At 45.6% G+C, this 25,257-nt stretch overlaps 2 protein-coding genes and 1 pseudogene across 3 annotated transcripts; 2 read left to right on the plus strand and 1 right to left on the minus strand.

Moving 5' to 3' along the window:
• Positions 1–489: 489 nt before the first annotated feature.
• MRPL46 (mitochondrial ribosomal protein L46) lies at positions 490–11,350 on the minus strand. Its single transcript, XM_060097343.1, has 4 exons — positions 11,081–11,350; positions 9,550–9,736; positions 8,620–8,793; positions 490–855 (listed from the first exon to the last, which is right to left on the minus strand). The coding sequence occupies exons 1-4, from the start codon at positions 11,306–11,308 to the stop codon at positions 605–607; spliced, it is 840 nt and encodes a 279-aa protein (XP_059953326.1). The 5' UTR covers positions 11,309–11,350; the 3' UTR covers positions 490–604.
• Positions 908–7,952, plus strand: LOC132489236 (tudor domain-containing protein 3-like; annotated as a pseudogene).
• Positions 11,351–11,416: 66 nt separating the features above from the next.
• Positions 11,417–21,681, plus strand: MRPS11 (mitochondrial ribosomal protein S11). Of its 2 annotated transcripts, XM_060097344.1 has the most exons (6): positions 11,419–11,761; positions 11,894–12,022; positions 16,825–16,923; positions 19,049–19,178; positions 20,449–20,514; positions 21,284–21,681. In XM_060097344.1, exons 1-6 carry the CDS (start codon positions 11,697–11,699, stop codon positions 21,389–21,391), a joined length of 597 nt encoding a protein of 198 aa, XP_059953327.1. In that variant the 5' UTR covers positions 11,419–11,696; the 3' UTR covers positions 21,392–21,681. The 2 variants fall into 2 exon arrangements, with proteins under 2 accessions (XP_059953328.1, XP_059953327.1); XM_060097345.1 differs by lacking the exon at positions 20,449–20,514 and having other exon boundaries at positions 11,417–11,761.
• Positions 21,682–25,257: the final 3,576 nt, after the last annotated feature.

Here is a 25,257-nt window from a genome sequence, read left to right on the forward strand (position 1 = left end):
ACATGACTGTTTCAAAATATGTAAGAAGTGATTATATTCTGTTTAAATATAAAATGCTTTTAAAAAAAAGAATGAATGAAAATAGGAAGGGAGAGAAGGAGGGAGGAAGGGAAAGGGAAGGAAAGGAAAGCAAAGCAAAGCAAAGAAAACAAGGAAGGAATCATTTCCTAGGCTAGATTGATACATTCTCATATCAAGGAGAAAGGGAGAGAAATACAAAACAGAAAATGACTAAGAAACTACATGGTAGTAGGTTTTTTTTTTCAGGGGCCTAGAAGCTTTCACAGAACTCAAGGCTTTTAGAAGGTTGATTCACTTCCTTCCGTTCTTTCTTCCTGGGTCCATGAAGCCAGTTGATTCACTACAAAGTAATACAATACTACTCAATTATGAGCATGGGAAAAAAAGGGAAAGGCACCTTAAGAGACAGTTCTCTCTTGACAGAAAGAAGCCAGTAGTCCTCAAAGAACAAATCAACAGAGACCCACACAATGATAAACTTGTTTATTTCTCAGAATTTAGTTTGCTGCTTGATATTCCCTGCAGAGAAGAGGCAACCCAACGTCCTTGAGGCCCGATTGCAGACCTGTCTGAGCATTGTCCATCAGAGATCCAAGAGAAACCGCCTAACCTGGGCCAAGTATTTTGGTTTCAAATAGTCACCCAGCTCCTCTTTACTGACCCACACATGATGGCCCTTCTTCCCAGCCTCGAAAAAGTCTCCAGTTAGCAGCAGTGCTTTGAAGAAGAATATTTTGGCCCCGAGGCTGCTCTCTGTCCGCATTGCCTGGGGGAACTTGAACTTGTAGTGGCCACAGGGTGCATTTCCCAGGAACTTGGCTTCCATGTTGTTCTCTGAGAAGGGGGGAACAGAATTGGAAGATGAGGATACATCCACCTGTTTACTATGGCGCCCAAACTTATTGGGGGTCTCTGTGAGAGCCACTTCCAGCCTGAGGTAAAAGCAATCCCTGAGAGTGAGAACTAGGGTCATTCCTGAAGACGCTTGTCTCCTCTCAATCCAAAGGTTCCTGGCCCATAGGCTCCAGATTCACTGGGTCCATTCCTCATGCCAAGCTACTGCTCTCAGACAGAAGTCAGCGATGCAGCCCAAATATCACTACCTGGGAGTCAGAGCACCGAGCTTCTAGACTCAGCCCTGTCACCATCTGTTGATGAAGGACCAAGACACTTGGTATCTGTAAAGCAAAGTTCGTTAGGCTTTTAAACGCAATGTCATGTGGAAAGTATAAAAAGGACCCAATTTGACTGCTGCAGGGTGAAAACCAAAGTTAAAAGGCAAAGACAGATGGACAGACAACATCTGCAATCTACAACAATGGGTTAATAACCCCAACCCAGCATTTCAAAGGATGGGAAAATGATGGATTAATTACTAAATGGCATTGGGAGAATGGGCTAGCTAAAAGGAAAAAATAAAGCTGGATCTCAACCTCACTCCTCACATCAAAATTGACACCATATAGGTCAAAGATTTAACAGTAAGTTAAAATTTTCATAAATGGTTTGTTCATTCTGGATTGATGGTTTCATAAAGGTTTAATATTTTCTGAATTTTTCTGTATTTAAAAATTTTTCACAAAGAAAAAAGAAACCATAAGAGTACCATAAAAAAAATGTGGGATATTTTCTGTATCATTTTTGAGAGGGGAATCCCTAACCAAGACACAAAATTCAAAAATCTAAAACAGAAAAAACATTTATCTACATAAAAATTAAAATCTTTCTGCAAGGAAAAACGAAGCATACAAAAGTCACAGACAAAATGACAAACTAGGAAAAATATTTTCAACACATTCAACAAAGCTATCTTAAGGTATAAGTAGTACTTAGAAATCAATGAGGAAAAAAATAACTCTAAAAGAAAAATGAACCATGCATATGAACAAGAAGTTCACATGAAAATAATTATCCATGAACTATAAACTCATAAAAAAGATGCTTGGGGTTCCCTGGTGGCGCAGTGGTTGAGTGTCCGCCTGCCGATGCAAGGGACACGGGTTCGTGCCCCGGTCTGGGAAGATCCCGCATGCCGCGGAGCGGCTGGGCCCGTGAGCCATGGCCGCTGAGCCTGCGCATCCGGAGCCTGTGCTCTGCAATGGGAGAGCCGCAACAGTGAGAGGCCCACATACCGCAAAAAAAAAAAAAAAAAAAAAAAAAAAAAAAAAAAAAAGATGCTCAATCTTATTAATAATTCAAGAAATACAAATTTATTTCTATTTGTAGAAATAAAATTTATTTCTATTTGTACAAATTTATTTTCTATTTGATGTGTAAAACACATCATTATTACCGAAGTTCAAAAACTTTGAGCTGCAACATCACTAATAATTAGAGAAATGCAAATGAAAACTACAATGAGGTATCACCTCACACAGGTTAGAATGCCCATCATGAAAAAATCTACAAACAATAAATGCCGGAGACGGTGTGGAGAAAAGGGAAGCCTCTTGCACTGCTGGTGGGAATGTAAATTGATACAGCCACTATGGAGAACAGTATGGAGGTTCCTTAGAAAACTAAAAACAGAATTACCATATGACCCAGCAATCCCACTACTGGGCATATACCCAGAGAAAACCACAATTCAAAAAGACACATGCACCCCAATGTTCATTGCAGCACTATTTATAATAGCCAGGTCATGGAAGCAACCTAAATGTCCACTGACAGGCGAATGGATAAAGAAGATGTGGTACATATATACGATGGAATATGACTCAGCCATTAAAAGGAACAAAATTGGGTCATTTGTAGAGACGTGGATGGACCTAAAGACTGTCATACAGAGTGAAATAAGCCAGAAAGTGAAAAACAAATATCATATATTAACACATATATGTGGAATCTAGAAAAATGGTACAGATGAACCAGTTTGCAAGGCAGAGATAGAGACACAGATGTAGAGAACAGACGTATGGACACCGAGGGGAGAAAGGGGGAGTGGGATGTATTGGGAGATTGGGACTGACATATATATACACTAATATGTATAAAATAGACAACTAATGAGAATCTGCTGTGTAGCACAGGGAACTCCACTTCGCTGTACAGCAGAAGCTAACACAACATTGTAAAACAACTATATCCCAATTAAAAAAAATAAGTAAATAATTTAATTTAATTTAATTAAAAAAAAAAAACTTTGAGCTGTACACTGCTTGTCAAGGGTAAGGGAAAACTGGGATCTCTCAAACATACTGTGGGAGTGTAATTAGTACAAGTGCTATATTTGGTGAGAGATACCAGTTTTAATTATACAAACCCTTTGATTTAGCAACTCTGCTTCTAGAATTCATCCTCCTGGATATAGTTATTTGCCCATGTGAGCACAGAGGAGTGTACACAGATGTTCAATGCAGTTTTGCTTGTAAAAGCAATACACTGGTTAAACAAATCGCAGCACAAACATATATGAAATATTACACTGGCGTTGAAAGTGTAAGATATGTCTTCACCTGCTGATATAGAGATATGCTTAAAAGCTGTGTATAAGAAGAGAAAGGAAGGTATGTAACCATGTATATCCCACTGTGTGGAAAAAAGGAACAGATAAAATATGTATGTGCTTGCAGTTTCTAAAAGGATACACAAAGTGTTCATGGTGATTGCCTCTAAGATGGGAAAATTACATATTACTTCTTATAGTACTACATTTACCAGACACTGTTTGATATTTTTTCACCATATACAATGAATTGCTTTTCTGAATATTTCAAACAATAACAACAGCATCAGCATTAGATGAGGAATTCATGTATGATGTGAAATCACCTACAATACAAAATGTCAGCAGTGGGGGTCTGTGGGTGGTGGAATTATACTGGCATGTTTCTTTATACTTTTCTGTATTTTCCACTTAATTCAATGAATACATATTACTTTTCTATAATCTGGGGAAATGGATTAAATGTAATTAAATCAAAAAGAAAAAAACAGTTCATTACAAACATGAGCAAAGAATCTGAACAGGCGGTTCACAGAAGAAGAAATACAAATAGCCATATGAAATATATGAACATATGAAAAGATGATCAATTAGCAATCAGGAAACTGCTAATCCAAAAGAGATCATTTTTTTTTTACTGATTGGACAGGCAAAAATTTTAAAGAGAGACTATTTCACATGTTGGTGAGGTCTAGACAAACAGGCACTCCTATACCCCACTCCTGAAAATGTCACATGCTATGTACGTTCTGAAGGACACTTGGGTGGCACCTATCAAAAACGTAAATGTGTCCATCCTTGACCATTAATTCCACCTCTAGGAATTCCATCTTGCAGAACTACTCGGGAAGTGCACCAAAGGGGAGGAAAGGAATAGACTTTGACTGTTTTATATTTATACTTTTATACTGCTTGAGCTTTTCTTTGCCATTTTAATTATTTTATTTACGATTTTAATGAATTTGAAATAAATCAACATATTTTATTTGCACCTATAAAATACTAATATATCCTTTCACACTTATTTATGGCAATGGGAATGTTCAAAGGAGGAAAGCGTGGTGCCAAGGGGAGCCCCTTTCCACGTGGTGCACGGCAGGTGGAGCTGAGCACCAGTCGTGAACATGCAGGACTGACCGAGGGAAGCTAAGCATCTGAGTCCAACGATCCTGGCAAGAAACCCAGCTGCCAACTCTTGCGTGATGGCTAAGGAAACCGAGAACGCAGCAAAAGCCCCTCCCATTCCATTCTGTCTTGCTCCCTCTCCTGCAGGCCACACAGGTCGCTCTCGGGAAAGGATCAAGGGGGGGCACACTGGCTGCTGACGTTTCATTAGCAGGTACTTACGCTGGTGGCAGAGCCAGAAAAGTGGCTGTGCACTTATACAACCAGATCATTTACTCAACAAACATTCAGCAAGTACCTACTGTGTGCCAGATACTTTGCTGAGAGTTGGGATGACTGAGAGGGATAGATAGTATCCATATTTTCAAGGGAGTCAGAATTCTGGCTGGGGAGGGACAACGTGTTAATAAACAATTAAACGGCAATGGAATACGTGAAGAGCATCTTCTCCGCAAGGACATAAGCTCCCAGGAAGCATGGGTAGTGTTCTGTTCATCACTGTGACCCCACTGCCTGGAGAGCGTCCAGCAAATGGTAGGCAGAGAGTAAATGTTTGCTGCATAAACTGAGTAAGGGCACACACAAGTGCTATGGGAGCCTAGAGGGAGGAGTAGCTCTCTCTACCCAGAAGGTTCCACCACAGAAGGTAGAATGTACTGAGCAGTCAGACTAGGGAGGAGTAAAGCATTCCAGTCAGGGACCAGCAGGTCCCAAAACAGGGACGTGTGAAAAACCACATTATTCATGGGATGCAAAAGGTTTGCTAGGTTAGAACTTGGAATATACATTAATGAGTGGCAAGATGGAAGACTGATGAGCTCGGGACCAGAGCAAAAAGGATTTGTAGGCCCTGCTTGAAAGTCTGCTTTTATGGGGAATCTTTCAAGAATTTGAGGCAGAGAAGTAACAAGGGATTTGTGTTTTAGAAGGCTCATTCTGGCAGCACTGAAGAGGACAACACAAAAGCAAGGGGGAACTCACTTGGCATCTACCTCAATAGTCCAGTGTAGCGGTTCTCAACCACTGCGATTCCACTCCCCACGTAATGTCTGGCAGTGTCGAGAGACACTTTTGGTTGTCACACTAGTGGGAATGCAGATGGGTTAGTGCTACTGGCATCTAGCAGGTAGAGGCCAGAGATGTTGCTAAACAGCCTACAAGGCACAGAAGCCCCCACAAAAAATTATCCTGCCTCAAATTTCAATAGTGCCAAGGCTGAGAAAATCTGGACTAGTGAGAAGTGAAAAGGGTCCCAGAAAAGCTGCAGGAATAAAGAGGGGACTATTTAGAACAGACCAGATAGGACTCAAGAACTTATGGATGTTGGAATGAGGTCAAGGATAACTCTGAGGTTTCTAGTTGGTAAGTGGTGATGACAATAAGCAAGCCTGCAAGGACAAAAAGAGAAGCAGGCTGAGAGATTGGCAGGAGCATCAATTTTGAATGTAATAAATTTTAAAATCTCTGTGAGGGTGAGGGAGAGCACAGGGACGCCATCTGCCAGCCTCTGTCCCCGCAGGATATTTCCACAGGCCCCCAGATGTGTGCTGAATTGGATGCCTGTTCCCCCAGATCGATGCTTTATGTTAAACAAACAAGCCTCTTTCATAGAAAGTCTGGGTGTTTTTCAGTTGGCTGCCTCTGCACTGGGCTCTGGGGTAGAACCTAAATCACAGGTCTGTCAGGGATTAACAAAGATTGTCAAATACTGAACAAAATGGAACAAAGGATGATAACAACCAAGGTATCTTCCTCAAGATGATACCAGATGGCCAAGAAATGAAAATTCTCATTTTCAAAGAGACCCAAAATTCAAAGTCAATTTTAGAAGGCAGTGGGTTACCTAGAAACAGGTTCTGCAAAACTGAGTACTTCTTCAGGATCTGAAGTATGAATGAGCTGAGGAGAAAATCAAGTGTGGACAGACCATATTCTAGATGCAACAGAACTAAAGAAATTCCATATCCTCTAAGTTCTTAGCACAAAAATGCTGCTTTAAAAAAAAAAGAAAAAGAAAAAGGGAAGGGGAGTAACTGTGCAAAGCAAAAGATTCATACTATGCAGAGGCACACACAAAAAAATCCACTTCCTGAAGAATCCATAAATTATAAGAATCAGAAATGTAGGAAAAGAGAAAACCAGGGACTTCCCTGGTGCCATAGTGGTTAAGAATCCGCCTGCCAATGCAGGGGACACAGGTTCAAGCCCTGGTCCAGGAAGATCCCACATGCCGCAGAGCAACTAAGCCCATGTGCCACAACTACTGAGCCCACGTGCCACAACTACTGAGCCCACATGCCTAGAGCCCGTGCTCCACAACAAGAGAAGCCACCGCAATGAGAAGCCCACACACCACAATGAAGAGTAGCCCCCACCCACCACAACTAGAGAAAGCCCACACACAGCAACGAAGACCCAATGCAGCCAAAAAATTAATTAATTAATTAACTTTTTTAAAAAAGAGAGAAAACCAAACAGCTAATCCTGATAATTTTTATGACAAGAAACCATGAACAATAAATAATGAAGCTTTCAGGGCCTCCCTGGTGGCGCAAGTGGTTGAGAGTCCGCCTGCCGATGCAGGGGATACGGGTTCGTGCCCCGGTCTGGGAGGATCCCATATGCCGCGGAGCGGGTGGGCCCGTGAGCCATGGCCGCTGAGCCTGCGCGTCCGGAGCCTGCGCGTCCGGAGCCTGCGCGTCCGGAGCCTGTGCTCCGCAACGGGGGAGGCCACAACAGTGAGAGGCCCGCATACCGCAAAAAGAAAAAAAAAAAACAAAAACTGAAGCACCTTTTAATGTAAGTATTGATTACCAGAATCCCACTGGAACGAATAGTATCACTGGTTTTGAGTGGAGAGACAGAAATGCCTGCAGGGAAGGCGAGTAGGACCTATTAAGCCAATAGGACCCCTCATAGCTACACCCTATAATGACAAAATATTTTACAATACTGGGCCCCAAAGAAGATCTGGGCCAATTAAACCAAAAAAAAAGTACTAGAATCACCTACTCCTATGGAGAATGCAAAACTGTAGAAACCAGGAGGTGAATGTTTTGCACTCTGTTGGGAAGACAAGTTTTAGTGATCAGAAGCAGAAACTCTCCATCCTTCAAGTATGACAGCAGTTGTTAATTCATTGAGTACAGGAACTATGAAGAAGCCGCTACTAAACAACATCAGGTCCATTCAAATAGGGAGATGGGAGGAAGACAGCATCTACAGCCAAACTCTTGAGCCTCGTAGAAGAGATGATGGCCAGCCAGGACGATCCACTCAGCCAACCCAGCAGCTTTACCAACCTCCCCGGGCTCAGAACGAGTATGACAAGAGTCTTTGTGAAGAAACAAGCCAGTGACTAGACCTCCTACTTTCCCTTTAGAATAAAATGCAGCCACTGTGGATATTATTATTTGGAGAATGAAAAAACAGATTTTAGGGGAAAAAAAAAATCAACCCACACAAAGAATGGGAAAAAATATGGAGTCAGATAAAGCAACTACCTTTTACAAGTGAAAGAATTTTTTCTTCTGCTATCAATAAAACCAATGTGTTATTTTTTTAAAAAGAAAAGAAAATAGTTTAAAAGAAATAAAATAAAAATAAAATTTAAAAATCTCAGTGCCAGGACTTCACTGGTGGTCCAGTGCGTAAGACTCCCTGCTCCCAACGCAGGGGGCCTGGGTTTGATCCCTGGTCAGGGAGCTAGGTCCCACATGCGTGCTGCAACTAAGAAGTCTGCATGCCACAACTAAGAAGCCCTCATGCCACAACTAAAGATCCCGCGTGCCACAAATGAGACCCGGCGCAGCCAAAATAAATAAATATTAAAAAAAAAAATCTCAGTGGCACAAAGACTCTCACTTGATCTAAGATTTTTTTCTAGCTGAAATTTTATAAGTATCAAAGTTTCCATTAACCTTCCAACCTCCTACCCTTAAAGCCAGGCCCACAGTCAGCCTGCAAATCCTCAGGGTGAGTCTGAAGTGTGTCTTGTGGGGTTTAGAGGGAGACAGAGAACTCACCTGAGAGTGTGGCCAGGGTTCGTTCAGCTGTTCGGCGGAGGGTCTCTCCGGGCTGCCACTCTGCCTGGGGCAGCATCCAAACGTCCTGGTCTCCAAGCTTCTCTTTGATCAACAGAATGAGGTTCCTGTCTAGCTTCCGGTGCAGTGAGGTTCGGTCATTCTTTACATCGGCTTCTGTGAAGAAAAGAGGGGGTCACAGGAGACAAGAGGACCGTGTTCTGCCAGAGCCAAGAAGATTAGAGTCGTAGAGTCCTCCTTTAAGGTAGAGCCACAACCTCTGCCCTCAAAGAACTTATAATCAAATTAGAACCCTGACCCATCTCTCTAACTCTGACCTCTCTCAGGACAGAGTCTCACAATCTTGAGGAAACTAAAATTTAACAAGAAACCAAAAGCTGAACTCCTCCTTTGAAGAGCCAAACACAAAGTACTTTGAGCCTCTGGAAAAGAAGCAATACCCGGACACTACTATTTCATCGGTCTTGACATTGTTACTGACTTAACCAGCCCCTACTTTCTCTGTTCTTCAGTCTTCATCGTGAAATAAGAATAAAAGAACTCAACCCCCTGCTTTGGGAGGGATTTCAGATAAAATACAGGAAACTAGTGGGAAACACTTAATTTACCCCACTCTTAGTCCCAAACTAGGAGTTAAACCCAGATAACATTCCTGAGGCTTAACTGAAACAGATAAGGCTATCCCAATACCTTTACATCCCACTCAAAAAATAACATAGACCTTGAAAAAATTATATTAGGGTGGATGGGAGGAACAGGGAAAAGAATTTCTTTTTCTCCCACATGAAAGAAGTTCTATCATATGAAATTATTTGTTACTAAAAACACAAGCAGGGGTTAAGCAAGAATCCTTTGTTTGGGAACCAGAATACGCCCTTTTCTACCTCTAACTGGCCTGAAAAGACCACAAACCTGTTATTCGAGCTCCAGGTTTGAACTGTAGGAATTTCTGCTCCCACGTGTCTTCCAAATCCTGTAACAGCAATATATTCTGCTCATCTTCTTCACCATAAAGGTCACCTTTCTTCTTTGCCAGTTGCTGGGCTTCATCCAAAGCACGAAGCTCATGATCTGAATACAGGCTTCTCTCTATCTCGATCTGGGAAAATTAAAAGAGCAAAAATCTACCCCAAACTGGGAAAATTAAAAGGACAAAAAAACAAAATAAAACAGAGCTACAGTGCACTTGACAGACTCAGAAGTTTACCATCCAACAGACATACAACCAAAACACCACAGAGAAAACAGAGAAAAAAAGATCACCTGCACTTTGGGCTTGAGTTATATTTACTAAAACATTATAATGTGTTTGGAAGTCAAGACTGCCACAAAGAACAGAGGACTAGGACAGGCATTGCCTGCCCACTTACCTCCCTCCAGTCAGACCAGTCCTTGATTAGAATCTCACTCACCATGAACGTTCCTGCTTCAGGGAGTTTACAGATGCCTTTCCTTCTTCCTAGAAAGTTTTCCCTCATGCTCTCCTGGGAGATCCCTACTCATCCTTCACATCTCAATTTAAATATCACTTTTTAAAAAATATCACTTTCTTAAGAAAGATATTCTATGACACCTCCCATTAAAATCAAATTAATGTCCCTGTTAAACACTACTACAGTTCCCTGTGTTTTCCTTTACAACACTTACCAAAGACTTCAATTCCATCATCATGTGGTTATTTGGTTATTGGCTGATGCCCCCTAAACCAAACTGAAGTGCTCTGAGAACCACAGTTATGTGTGTCTCATTCACCACTGCATCCCTAGCACTTAGCAGTGTCTGTACAAAGTGGGTCCTAAATGATTATCTATAAAGCTATTAATAAAATGTTTGCAGAGTAAATTAATAAGCCAAGTAAAAAGGAAAGGAGTGAAGTTTTTATCTCTCAGTAGCCAAGACAAAAACGTCTCAGGTTCTGGGGAAACATAATATCCTTTAATCACTGTGGGGATTTAAGACCCTCATAGCAACTACACCGTTTTTGCCCATGTCTCTTCACTTGCCCCTCACACAAACAGACTTTATCACAGACATCTTACGGATGTGCCCGTTGCCTTTTCCTTACGCTCATCACATAACAAAGTCTTTCTCCTCTCTAAACTGTCAACTACTTACGATAAGGGCTGAATCCGTCTTGTTCACCATCGCATATCCAGTATATTGACTGAAAAAGGAAAGCATCTCCAAAGAGTTGCCGACGATAACAACAGAAAAGATCAATGAAAACGAAGTACCTTTTATTGAACGCGTACTACTAACCACACGAACCCAGTAAGGTAGGCACCATTTTGCAGGTAAGTATACTGAAGCTCAGAGAAGTGAAGTAAATTGCCCAAAGTCACACAAACTAGTCGGTGGCGGAATCGGGATCAAACGCAAGTCAGCGTGCCTCTACTGCTTTCCCAACTGCACCCAGAAGCGACGACCCGCACCTCAATCCCACCTGCTGTAGCAGAGCCTCCATCTCTTCCTGCAATGGGGTCAGCGGCTTCGAGACCAGCGGTGGCCGCTGCAGGCACAACGCGCCCAGCAAGCGCCATGGAGACGCGCTGCTCGAGGGTGCGGCCGCAAGGGCCAAGCTGCGAGAACCCAGGCTACGGGTCCAGGGGCCCTCGAACCGCCGCCAGCCCCTCGCCACCCCTAATCCAGTCAGCCTTACGGGCCCCGCCATCAGCGAAGCTTCCCACAATGTACCGCGACTCCCAGAGAGGTCCTGGGCCAATCCTATATTCCCACAAGGCAGTGCGGCCACAGCATGACGGGAAGAGCTAGGCTCCCCGGAACTAGTAGAACGAACCATTCCAATATGGAGGGGTGGGCGAAAATCTCATGTTAGAAAACTGGGAAAAGAGAGGAGGATTCCCAGTTGCCACTCTCAACGATAGTTATTATGGAGCATTTAAATGGGAATAAAAATCTTTAATGTACGTTATAAAAAGGAATCAGGTGACTTTTCCTCTGCACCCTCCCCCACAAGCGCTCGTGGTGCTGGCTCCGCTCCAGCCCCTCCAGGCTCCGCGGTCGCCGCGGACGGGAGCTGAGTGGGGTCAACTCAAGTCATGCAGGTTGTAAGAAACGCGGGGTTTCGGCTCTTGCGGTTATGGGCTTGGCCACCGACGACCAGGTAAGAATGATTATCCCCTCCGAGCCTACGGCCACCCGCGGGAATTCGCTCCTGCCCGTGTCCCATGAGACACCTGGACTCCAGTTAGGACTCGGTTAGGCCTGGATCTCACCGAGCTTTCCTTCTCCACAGGGTCGCCGTGGCCGGAGTGCCGGCCCCCACCATCCACTCTAGCGCCCAGCAGATGCAAGACGCAGCGGCCAAGCCGGAAGTTGAGAAGGCGAAGGCTGCGGCGCCAGCTCCGAGCCGCAGCAGCTTCAGGTGAGGGCCACTTAGGTCCAGCCCTCGGGAGACTGGCACCACCCTCCAGAGTCAGAGAACCAGTGAATTCCCAACTCTTTGTCACTTGCCATCTGCGGGACCTTATGCAGATTAATCCTTGAGCCTCAGCTTTTTCGTCTGAAAGTGGAGATAATGCCAGAAGAGGTTGTAAGGATCAAATGAGATGAGCTTTGGCACAAAATGAATGCTCATGAACATTTGATGAATGAATGAGTGAACGTCGAAGTTGTATAGTAAATATCTCCTTTGTTTCCCTCTGGGATCACGTCAGACTAACAACCTTCCCTGGGTCTCGGACACAAAAGGGGGCTGGGATGGGTGGCTACACTAGGGTGTATGTTATGCACGTTTTTGAGTTGGTCTAAGGTCCAGGGTGGTTTCTGTGCTTAGCCCCAGCGACTGGTAACTTGCTTTCCACAATGCCACTGCCTCTTTGTGCTACTTGTACTTCACTATATTTAACAAACCTTTTCTAAGAACCTGCTCGGTGCCAGGCACCGTGCTAGGTGCTGGGGATACAACTGCAGAAGATCATTCCTCCCCACAAGTAGTTCACAGTCTACCAGGGAAGACAGACATACAAATGTTTTCACCATAATCTGACCAGTGGTATATTGGAGGTAAGAGATGGTTGTTTTGAAGTATGAAAGAGAGTGAGTGTCTGACTCCGGAGGAAATCAGGCAAGAGTGCCAAGAAAATAATGCGAAGCTAAGAACTGAATTGAATGGGAGTTCAGCTGGAAAAGTCGTTTTAGGCAAACTAACAGTCTGTGTAAGGCATGCATTGTGAAAGAACGCAGTGTATTCAGGTGTATGTGTGATGGCAGATGAGGCCAGCAGGGTGAGAAGGAATCCGAATGCTGAGGGTCTTATCTGTAACACTGGGGCTTTTACGCAGTCCCCACTGTAGGCAGTGGGGAGCTGCCAAAGGAATTTAAGCCAAGATTCTTTTATAGTCACTCAGCAATGTCAGGCACTATTCAAGGTGTTGGGGATGCATCGGTGACCAAACACACAAAAGTCCCTGCCCCCGTAGAACTTAAATTCGAGTAGATAGGGGACAGTATATAGAAAACAAGAAAAACAAATATGACAGATTGTAGGAGTGTGTCTAGTGTTTGAGAGCAGCAGCAAGAAGGCCAACGTGGAGTGATGAGTAAAAACAGGAGGTGGGGGCAAGAGGGCAAAGGGGTGCAGCAGGCACGCAGGGCTACACCCTGTCGGCCTTGTGGGCCATCGTGAGGACTTCAGCTTATTCTCTGAGTGAAGTGGGAAGTCACTGGAGAATTCTGAACGGAGGATTGACATGATCCTGCTTACATCTTAAAGGGTCCCTTTGGCCGCTGTGTTGATATTGAACTGTAGGGAAGCGAGGATGGAAGATGGGAGAAGTCTCCTAAGCAGCCAAAAAACTACTGAAGTAGTCTAGGTGAGAAATGATGCTGGCCTGGACCAGAGTAGCAGCTGTGGAGGTAGTGTAAATGGTCAGACTGATACATTTAGAAGATGACCAACAGGATTTGTTAATGTAAGATGTGAGAAAAGAAGAGGACTGAAGGAGCACTCTAAAATTTTTGGCCTAAACAACTGGAAAGATAGAGTTGTCATTAAGACGGGGGAGACTACAAGAGCTTGGATTTGGGTGGTTAAGTTTGAGATGCTTCATTAACATCCAAGTGGAGATACAATATTGACTATTAGAAATGGAGTTCAGGGGACAGATCTGGGCTAGAGGTATACATTTGGAAGACTCATCATATAGATGATTTTCTGTCTGTTTGTTTTGGGGGTTTTTTTTGCCACGAGGCTTATGGGATTTTAGTTCCCAGACCAGGGATCAAACCCAGGTCCCCCTGGCAGTGAGAGCACCGAGTCCTAACCACTGGGCCACCAGGGAAGTCCCTAGATGATATCTAAAACCATAAGATACAAGATCATCAAGAGAGAAAGAGTAAACAAAGAGAAGAAGAGGTCCAAGGACAGCACCCTGGAGCCTCTGGCATTTAGAGATTTGGGAGATGAGGAAAAATCAGCAAAAGAGAGAAAGAAGAAATCTCCAGAGAAGTACTAAGAAACCCTGGAGGCTTTTTTTTTTTTTAATGTGGTTCAAGGGCAGAGAGATTAGCTATATCAAATGCTACTGATATGATAGGTCCATAGACTGATGACAGAATTGCTCATTGGACTTAACATTGTGAGTTGGTTGGTGACCTTGACTAGAGCATTTTTGGTGGAGGTATGAGGGGCTAAGGTCTGAGTGGCGTGGGTTCAAGGAGAATAGAAGACAGGAAGAAACAGCAGGTATGGTCATTTCTTTGGGAATATAGAAATGGGCAGGTGCTAAAGGAGGCTTTAGGATCAAGAGGTTTTTGTTTGTTTTTAGGTTGGGGAAATCACCACATGTTTTGCTGATGGGAATGATGCAGTAGAGAGGGGAAAGAATGAGGATGCGGACTGCTGTCCTTGAGGAGCTAACACACAAGTGGAGCATCATAACAGGAGAGAAGGCAGAGATTGTGGGCACAGATGTTTGGTAGTGGGAGCTGGAAGAACTTCTGATTGCTTCTATTTCTCTGTGAAGGTCATCAGCGGGCAGTGAGGAAGCAGGAAGGAGTTGGAGGTCTGAGGGGACAAAAGAAGGTACAAAATAGTCATCCAGGACAGTGAAAGGGTAATTGAACTGTGGATGCGCTGTATGATTGCCAGCAATGAGGGCCCACTGGATGTTAGAAGTCATTAAAGTAAAGCAGCAGTTCTCAGCCTGGGCGGCTGTGCCTCCAAGGGGACTTTTAGCGATGTTTGAAGACATTTTTGGCTGTCACAACTTGAGGGACAATGTCTAGTTGGGTAGAGGCCAGGGATGTTGCTAAACACCGCCACAGTGTGCAGGACAGCCCCCCTTCAGAGAATCCTCTTGCCCAAAATGTCAGTAGTACTGAGGTCAAGAAACTGTGATAGAGAGAGAGAGACAGTAGGTACTACTGCACTACTATGTATTTTTCTCTACCCAGCTGTGCAGGCTATTTTCAGTCCTCGTCAGCCATTTGCAAGGGATGCCGTGTGTGCGGGCCTGGTTTGAGGATGGGTATGAAGAGGCAGCAGACCAGCACCAGAAAGCTTTGTCTTTCCTGTTTCTGGGCTGCCTCGGGGTGAACCACTTGTTCGTTTGTACATTGGACCTGGGAGGCTTAAAAGCTTGATCTTGTCTGCGCCTTCAGTTAAATGGTTCAAGCTCCAAATCCTTCCTAGTTCAAAAATCTTGTCCTATATAAAAGGCATTATGCTGGTATGTTCAGACTTTAGAAGGCGTAAGTTTTTGACCCACAAGTCAATAGGGGAAATTATCAATGGGGAAATGATAATGTTTTAAATATTAATGTCATCTCAGAGCCTCATCCACATTCCACCTCAGTGTAGGCTGATAAGCTGGCAACCTGCTGAGGTGCTAAATCATCTCTAAGATCAGGCCGAGCAGGAAAGAATACACTTGTAACTCTTGAATACCACTGTGTTACTGTTTTGTTTTTTTTTAATCTCTCTAGGAAAGCCAGTCAGGAGGATAATGCTCAGCTAATAGTGTATTCTCTAAATCAGAACCCGTTGTAGATCAGGTGGCTGAGGGGATACAAACACTGATCTGATCTGTACGTGTAAGCAGGGTGCAGCAGCAGGTTTGCTCGAGTCTAGAATAAAAAAAAGTGCAGGTGGTGAGCAGAGCTCTGAACCAAGGTAGAGCCCCTCGATCCAAGGCCTGGCTTCCCTTGTTAACCCTGTTCCCCTCTTTGTACGCAGTTTCTCCACCTGAAAATGAAGAGTCCTGACCGAGAGACAGCCAGAGGACAGATCGGACTGAGATAGAGAGGGGTCTTGAACTCAACATGTTGTCTAGGCCAGTGTGCTAAACCCTGAGTTCACATTCTGACTCACTTGGGCTACTTCAGAAATGGATTCTCAGGCCCCATCCAGGAGTCTGGGGTGGAGTGTAAGCATCAGAATCACGTGATCCTGCTGTTCAGCCAGCATGGACAACCGCTGGTCTAGGATAGGTGTTGGCGAGTTGGCCCCTACCCAGATCTGGCCAGTTTCCTGTTTTTTATTGGACAGTAGTCACACCTACTGTTGTCTGTAGCTGTTTTTGCACCACAGTGGCAAAGTTGAGTAGTTGCAACAGAAACTTTACGGCCAGCAAAACCTAAAATATTTACTATCTGGCCCTTTACAGAAAAAGTTTGCTGACCTCTATTCCAAGGAATTTTTTTATAATAATGATTTTTATAAGTATTATTAAGATAATTTTGTCTTTTTTTATTAAGTTAATTTTGTCTTATCAATATGATATGAAACATCATATTGTTTATACAAACGAACAATAATATAGTCAAGATATCTGTGGTTGATAAAACAAGAAATAGAGGTTCGACTTTATTTTTTTTAATGCAGAAAGAGTAGCTTATAGAGGACTGGAGAGTGATCTGATTACACTAGAAGGGACAGGGGAAGATGGGGAGCGAGGATTAAATTCTCTATCCTCCCAGCAGAAAGTCACTTGCTGTGTCTAGAGTCAACAACTCAGGACATGGCTGCTGAAGCACCGTGTTCACAGATGTGGCAGCAGCGCCAGAAGGGTTGGGGGCAGTGACCTCAGGAGCAGGTTGAGGCAGAGAGCTGCTGTGTTTTATTAGTTTGTCTGTACTGTTGGCTGTGTTTAAACCTTGTAATTTTTTTTTAATTAAAAAAAAAAATCAGGACAACTTTACCTAAAATCTTTCTTCTAATTGCAGCATTTACCCTCCAATTCCAGGACAGGAGAGCTCTCTGAGGTGGGCAGGAAAGAAATTTGAGGAGATCCCAATCGCACACATCAAAGCATCGTACAACAAGTAAGCAGGGAAGGGAGCACCTGGTAGGGCTAGAGTGGGCTTCTTTCCCCTTCAGAGGGGGCGGGCAAGCCAGGCGGCCACGTTCTGCACGCAGATGCTGATGCAGAGGTTCCCCCGGGCTCCCTCCTGGTTTGGGGAGACCACCTCTCTCTTTATATAGTTTATTCAGATTTCATGAAAATGTGAACTAGGTTAGGCATATCCCATTCATAAGATTTCATTGCTGTCCTTGGGAATTATATTTCCTGGTTCTGCTCAAGAGTTGGAGAAGAGTATATTTTAGGGCCAGAAAGTCCCTCTGTGAAAGTATTTGTTAAGTGTTAGTACTGGGGATCGGTGATTAATAAATGAGAGAGATTATTTCAGAATATATGATTTACTAACTGAGCAAAATGGAAACCTCCAAATAAGGGTCACTTTAAAGCACTCGCTTTGGGCCACCGTGCACCGACCTCTGCCTTTGTAGGGCTGCACAAGGTTGGAAGACTAGCGTTCTGTGTGGCTTTCAGACAGTGCTGGGTAAGTTCCCAACTGTGTGTTGGCAACAGAAACCTTGCTGACGTCAGTAACATCTTTGTACACCAGCCCCCACTTGGAGATGGGATTGGTGTTTGGTCAACAGTCGCCTATGAAGCAATTTAGAGAACAGTACAAGAGACTGTTGGTAGTCAGGGCTAGAGAGTGGGCACAGGCGAGGTGCCATAGGATGCATTTCAGCTTTCATCTGGTAAGCTCAGAATGAGAGCCCCTGGATTTTCCTCTCTTCTCACGTTGCTAAGGACATAGGTAAGCTCTCTTAGTTCGTTTGCTTTTTTAAGGGTCTGTGGCCCACTCTGTAGATTTCTATTGAGGTTGTCTCAGAGACAAGCCATTCTCTTGTCTACTTCTACTCTGTTCAGTGTAGAAAACCCAAGAAGCCCTGGTAGGGAAATGGCAGCCGTAGCCAGGCCAACAGCAGGTGGCCTGAGCCTAGGGCCAGCTCCAGCAGGTCTCCCTATAACCACTCTCCACTTCCCTCTGTGGTGAGTTCTCAGGGAGCTCTTCAGACCAGGAGACTGGACAGTGATCAAGAGGGAAATGGAAAGCATGTCTAAGGATTTCTTGAAGTTATTCTTAATTTTAATTTAACTTGTTAAAGAGTCCTTATCTTTTAGAGATATATACTGAAATATTTACAGATGATATGATGGGTCTAAGATTTGCTTCAAAATAATCTATTAGTTAGGGGACAGAGGGGAGTAGAAACAGGGTTTATAGGTGAAACCAAATTGGATATGAGTTAGTAATTGTTGAAGCTGAATGGTGAGTCCATGGGAGTTCAGACATTATTCTATCCACTTTTGTGTATATTTGAAACTTTACCAATGAAAAATCATTAAAAATTGCCTGATGTGAAAATCTAATTTCTTAGGGGAAAAAAAAAAAGAAGAAGCCAGAAAGGACCCTGAATCTAATTAAACACTGGCTACAGGGAAGATACTAGGAGGAAAATATGCCACCTTACCTCTGGATGACACTTAACACCCTCAGATTATGGAACTTATGTTAGTCAGCTCAGGCCACTATAAGAAAATACCACAAACTGGGTGGCTTAAACGGCATTTATTTCTCACAGTTCTGAGGCTGGAAGTCAGAGATCAGTGTGTCAGCAGGATCGGGTTCAGTGACAGCTCTTCCAAGTTGCAGATGGCTGGCTTCTCGTTGTGTCCTCACATGCTGGAAGAGGCAAGGGAGCTCTCTGGGGTCCCTTTTATAAGGCACTAATCCAGTTTATAAGGGCTTCACCCTCATGACCTAATCATCTCCCAGTGGCCCCACCCCCCAATACCATCACATTAGGGGTTAGAATTTCAACATGAATTTACGGGGTGGAGCCCAAACCTTCCATGCATAACGGCTCTCTTTAGATTATACGACTTGTCAGTTTTTAATGAGATTTAGAGGTTGATTCTGACCTTTCCTGGCACCTCCTACAGGAGTTCAAAAAACACTCATCTGATAAGCTCAGAGCGAAAGCAGCTAACGGTCTTTTTCTTTCACACTTGGGCTTGTCTGGTCATGGGTTAGCACTCTCTTACTCCCCTGAAGAGCCATTATATTCTGTACACCTCCCCTCCTTTCCCAGCACACAGATCCAGGTAGTCTCTGCCGCTCACCAGCCCCTTGCCCGCGCTTCCTGTGGCACGGAGGGGTTTCAGAATGCCAAGAAGGGCACGGGCATTGCAGCGCAAACAGCGGGCATAGCTGCCGCGGTGGTAAGTGTGTGTTCTTTCCGGCTCCCTCTGTGCTGGGCTCCACTTTTTGCATGGCTGATCACTGGCAGGAAAATTGTCCTCGAGGCGGGTCTTCAGAAGCAAGAGTATTGGCCAACTCTTGTTTGCTACCCTAACATAGGGGGTGGTTTGAAGAGGTGTGTGTGAAAAGGCTTCTCTTTTCTCTTTCTCTCAGCTTCAGTAGAAGTGAAACACTCGGTTCATTCTAGAAGAGGCAGGAGCCAGGTGCCCAAGGCTCACCAGAGCCCCCTGGATTTAAAAACCAGTGCGGTGGGTGGGGTGTGGTTGTGGTAATGGTCCATCTGGAGAAGGTGTGGCATGTGAGGACTCTCCTGCAGTACCAGAGGGAGCGTGAACCGTTGCAGACCTTTCTAGAAGCAAGGTGGCAGTGAGCTGCAGATGGTGTATTTATTCAGTATCTACTATACGCCAGACACTTTACATTCATTATCTTGAATCCTCAGAAGACCCTTGGTATTACCCACATTTTTAAGAGTCATTTGGGATTCAGAGTGTGTGGCTTGCTCAGAGCCATGCAGCCAGTCCAGTTCTCTGAACTAACCCCGTCAGGTCTGGGACCAGAGCCTGGGTGGGCACTGTCTGCTACAACATAGGCCTCACAAAGGTTCACACTGCCAAACCAGGAGTATCCCTGGAAGGAAAACCTTGACCTTCAGACAAAGCTCGATGCCCCAAAATACTGATTGCTATGTATCAGTGATCATCAAAACACACTAAATGGCCACCAATGGGCAGGTTTATACACTTAAAAGAAATATGTCAGTGTTAACGGTGGCTTCTGCATGGTGGGTTGAGTGACCTGTGTGTTTTCCAGACTTTCTGCAATAAACTACCTTTATAAACAAGAAAGAAAATTTTAACTATAACTAAAGATTAAAATGATAAGATAACACTTTCTAAGCCTTGGAGTCCAGGGCACATTATGGTCTGAAATTCTGCATTGATCCACCTGGGAAAAATCTGAGCGATATTTAGAAGTCTCCACTAGGTGGCAGTGCTGTCCTGGGCGGAAAGAGATCCCAGCTGACTGCTGGTGTCTGTCCTGCACCTCGGCCATCTGCTCTTTGCTTCCTTCCCTGCTCTTTGCTTCCTTCCCTGTTTTCTGCCTGTTTACATGTGTGGGTGCTTGTTCTATGGAGCTCATAACCCTGTTGCTCCAGGTTGCAGTAGCAAGGGGTTTGGATGTCGCACTTCTCTCTCAGAGCACTAACCACTTGCTGCTCCTCTCCAGAAAGCTACGGGGAAGGGTGTGACCCACGTCCGAGTTGTGGTTAAAGGCCTGGGGCCAGGGCGCTTGGTAAGTGACCTCGCTTCTTCACAGCCCAGCATGTGTGCTTGCTTCTTCAGTTAGTGAGAGAAACGGGAGTGAGAGCAGAGGAGGGAGAGTGGACCCTGTAGTGGATTCCCCTAACAGCTTGAAGTTTCTTTCCATTGCCTCTAATCTACTAAGCTTCTCAAAGCAAGCCCTGATCACTTAGTTTCAATTCATCAGACACTTACAGAGTGCCTGCTGTGTGCCAGGCACTGGGAAGAGAAAGGTGGCCCCTGGGGGACTGTCACAAATGGGTCCCTCAGTACAGACTAGTGAGTGCACTGGTAAAGCTTGTGCCCAGGGTGCTGGGAGCCTGTTGGGTGTGATCAGGAAAGTGTTCCCAAAGAGGTGACATCTCTACTGATTTTTTCAGAATGACGAGGGACTAACCAGGTATGCGTATGGGATTGGGGGAGGGGGGATCATTCCAGGCAGAGGAAACTACAAAAGCATAATGCTTAAGATGCGGTGAGATTTACAACAGTCTTTGTTCTTAGATTGTAAAGCGCAAGGTGGGACGTGGCAGGTGGGATTGGAGATGTGGGCGGCGTTGAGGGCTTGGTGAAGGGATTGGTAGGGAGAAGAGCTCTGTGAGAGCATCACGTTGGGACTGTAGATATCAGAGCCAGTGAGCTTTCTCATCCCTATGCTGCCCCACCCCCCACCCCTGACCGGTTCCTCTCCGAGCCCTGTCTGGACACACTGGGGCATCATTTCTGGGACCGTGCCATCCTGCTATTCCTTCTCCTTCCAGTCTGCCATCAAGGGACTGACCATGGGGGGCCTGGAAGTGATCTCAATCACAGACAACACCCCCATCCCGCACAACGGCTGCCGCCCCAGGAAGGCTCGGAGGCTGTGAGGGGCAGGAAGCCTGCACCTGAACCTGACCTCAAGTCCCGCCTCCAGCTGGACGTCATGGAAAGCACACTGTCAGAGCTCTCTCCAGGGGGGGCTTGTTAGAGACCCTTCAGGCAGTAAGGGAGAGCTCTGCCTCCTTACGGGATGGCCTTGGCTTGTTCCTTCTACTGGAGACCAGTATGCCTAGAAGTGCCTCTCCTGGACAGGAAGGGAGCTACAGGGGCAGCTGTGGCCCAGACGCCAACCAGTAACTGCTGCAGCTGCTCTGAAAACATAAAAATATCTCCACCATCTGTAGTGATTTGTGGGGTTTTTTGCTTCCAGCGTCGCAAACAGTAACCCCCCACTTCCTCCTGAAAACGAGATTGTGAATTGAGGTGAGATCCTCAATGGAAGGATTAAGATGTAAATGTGGGCTGCTAAGTACCACGCACCTTCCTCTTTGGTTTCACATATTTCCTTTTTAGCCCCTTAACTAAGGGTTCCAGAGCTCATTAGCAACTTTTCTTACTAACTTGTAATTTGGCCCCAAATTGAGAGGTTTGCGCCTCCTACCTCTGGAGTACTCTGATAGCAGGTTTCACTGTTAGCAGGCGTGTCTAAAGTTAGTTAGCCCTAACAGTACGGGAGAGTGGTCTTGGAATCGGGTTCCCTTAAGTGTGAACCATCAGAGATTCCCCACAGTCAAGGCTGCATTACACACTCCGTGGGCGTCAGCAGCCCCAATACCCGAGACTGCATGACCCTAAAGGAGGGAGGGTAGAGTGGTATAAAACAGGGTTCTGTAGAAATTAGGGGAGGTGGAGGGATGGGCGAGAGCAGAGCCCAAATTGAGACATGCAGGAAAGCGAGTCCGGGTGGTGCTGCCAGCGGGCTCAGCCGGGCTCCCAGGCAGCACTGACTGCTCAGTCGGGACTCTGGGGTCCCTGGATGCCACACAGAAGCCAAAGGTGGGGCCTCTGGGGACCCAGCAGGAGAGACCCCCTCTTCCTTGGACAGAGAGGACCAAGGATGAGAGCATTACCAGGAGATGAAAAGGTGCACGTCTGTCGGAGGGGAGTCTGCAGGAAAGGCCTGGCGACCACCGAGGGGCTCCACGCCTGCATAGCCAGCCGAGCATTGCGATTTGCCTGAACCCCGTGTAGTAAATGCACAAATGCCCTCTTATGTAGGGAAGCCGCTGCGTTACACAGGTTAGAGAAGGGGAAAGGACCAAGACCTGAATGTGAATTTAGAAGGAAAATGTCTCCCTACTGCCTTCTCTTCCATCCTTAGCAGGACCTATGAAGGTTAACTTGTGACCAATGACTAAAGGAACCCAACTGGAGGCTTCTTGTGTTGAAACCACAGACGGAAGGAGTTACACTTTAAAACTATATATAAACACGTTGCATAAAAAACATGGGGCTCGTGAGAAACCGCTCTGTGATGTGATATGGTTTGGCCTTTATTCGGGTGGACAGAGGGCCTGGAGCAATTGGTTTAACAGAGCAAGAAACAGGCGGTTCAAAAGAGAAGCTTAAAGAAAGTCCTTTAGAGAGGCGTGGGCAGGGTCAGGGGATAAACAGGCTGCAGCACTCAAGGACTAGCAGGAGTGGGGGAGGGACAAGCCCCCAGAACCTGGAGGCGCTCTAGTCACAGGGATGCGGCCTCTGCCAAAGCCGCGGCCCGCAGAGGGAGAGGACAGAAACACGCTGATGGCTGTAGCCTCTGGCCACCTGACGTGCCCAGTGGCTGAGCCCAACAAGAACCAGAGCAGGGGAGCAGGGTGGTGCCGTCCCTGGAGGGCCAGCCTCGCAGGCAGCAGAACAGATCTGGAGGGGCATGTGGAGAAGAGGAAGCACAGGCGGTCTCCATCATTCCAGAAGTGAAATCTTCCATACGCTGTGGTTTTAGAAAGTGTTATTTTATTCCCAAGAGGGCATTGAAAAGGAAGGTACTGCCTGAGAGTACCTAAAAGTAGACAAGACACAGGGGACCCTAAAGGATCAATGGTCTCAGGGCCAGAAATGGAAGCCTGGCACCACCGCCGGGAGCCAGGTGGGGGGAGCACCGTCGACAGGGCGCCCAGGGGGAACGCACACAGCTTTGCTGCTGGGAGCCTCAGTGCCCTGCTGCGTCCAGGCTCTAAGAGGCCAGTGAACTTGTGCTCTCTTAGACTCTATCACCTCTTTTTTTTTTTTTTAAAGAAGATGTTGGGGGTAGGAGTTTATTAATTAATTAATTTATTTTTGCTGTGTTGGGTCTTCGTTTCTGTGCGAGGGTTTTCTCTAGTTGTGGCAAGTGGGGGCCACTCTTCATCACGGTGCGCGGGCCTCTCACCATCGCGGTCTCTCTTGAGGGGCACAGGCTCCAGACGCGCAGGCTCAGCAGTTGTGGCTCACGGGCCTAGTTGCTCCGTGGCATGTGGGATCCTCCCAGACCAGGGCTCAAACCCGTGTCCCCTGCATTAGCAGGCAGATTCTCAACCACTGCGCCACCAGGGAAGCCTCTATCACCTCTTAATCGTGGGGTCTTGGCCTCAGAGACCGGCCCCTGCTCAGGGGAGGACCTTCACTGACCACTTAAGGCAGTTATCATTCACCCAAAATGCCAGGCTGCCCTTTCCCCTGCTGCCACAAGCCCTTCTCCAAAGCCAGCCTCTCGGTTCTGAGACACAGGTGACCGTGTGCTTGCACTTCCCCCTGGCAGAGAAGATGCAGAGCCTGGCACTGGGTCCTGAGTATTTGCACAAGCAGAGTGTTGGCATCAACTTGTGTGACAACACACTTCCTTGTTTCCTGGCAGCAGGGCCTTGGGTTATTGCTATGAGTGCATCCAAGTGCAAAGCTGGTGGCCCAGGACTAGCTGCATAAGGAAAGCCTCTCCTCCCCTCTCCCCTCTCTCCTCTCGTCTGCAGGCAAAAAGGAAAATATAATTTTTCTCCTTTCAGCATAGATGCAATGTTTTCCCTTCTTTTGGCCAAGGTCATCACCCGACACTAAGCTGTACCTTCACCACCAAAATAAACCTGTTTAACAGTAGAGTACCTGGATGCTGGCAGAATATAACTCAGCAGTTTAGGAGAATCCATTTTGCAATCGCCTCTGCCTGCAACCTGACTCTCGTATGTCCATTTTTTTTAATGCATATTAAATTAAAAGGCATTTAATGCATATATGCCTTCCCCCGGACTCCTTTATTCTTTCTCTCTAGTCATTTTTTCCTACCCTGGATAGATACATTGCTTTTTAAATCTGAGTATTATCAGCCCACAGTGATGGAGTGGTCACTGCCAAAGCAGAAAAGTCTATTCAACCAAAGTGAACAAACATGGGCTATTGCACAAACACAGGCTGAGCACAGGGAGAACAGATACGGCACTGTCATTCCTGTCCTGGAGATCACAGACCAAGAAAGTGGGACAGGCACATGGCTGAATTAGTCAGAAGGAAGTTCCATACGAGGCATGAATGTTATTGGTGTTTGAGTGAAAGGATGATCCCCTCAGTTCATCCCAGCAGGATCACCAGGTATCTTTAGGATTGGAAACTGGCAAAGCAGCATTGCCCCAGGTTACCGGATATGGCTTAGGTGGCGTGGTGGGTCATGATAGGAAGACGAATGGTGGTAAAATCTTACCAAAGGATTGGGAGAAAAGGAAGGAGGCAAAAAACCCGTGGCCACACAAGATGTGATGGAGAAAGGGAGGTGGGCGTGTAGAAGGCTGCAGTCGAGCTCATTTGCAGGCAATGAAGGTAGGTGTGTAGGCATCTAAAATAGAGTAGAAAGAGTCACTGAGGTTTAAGTCAAGAAACTATGAGATGTGGACAAAGAAAGCTGTCAATCTTGATGCTGAAGCCCCAAAGTGGGCATCAGGGCAGGAGA

Source organism: Mesoplodon densirostris, chromosome 4, assembly GCF_025265405.1.
Source record: "Mesoplodon densirostris isolate mMesDen1 chromosome 4, mMesDen1 primary haplotype, whole genome shotgun sequence".
NCBI classification, from domain to species: Eukaryota; Metazoa; Chordata; class Mammalia; order Artiodactyla; family Ziphiidae; genus Mesoplodon; species Mesoplodon densirostris.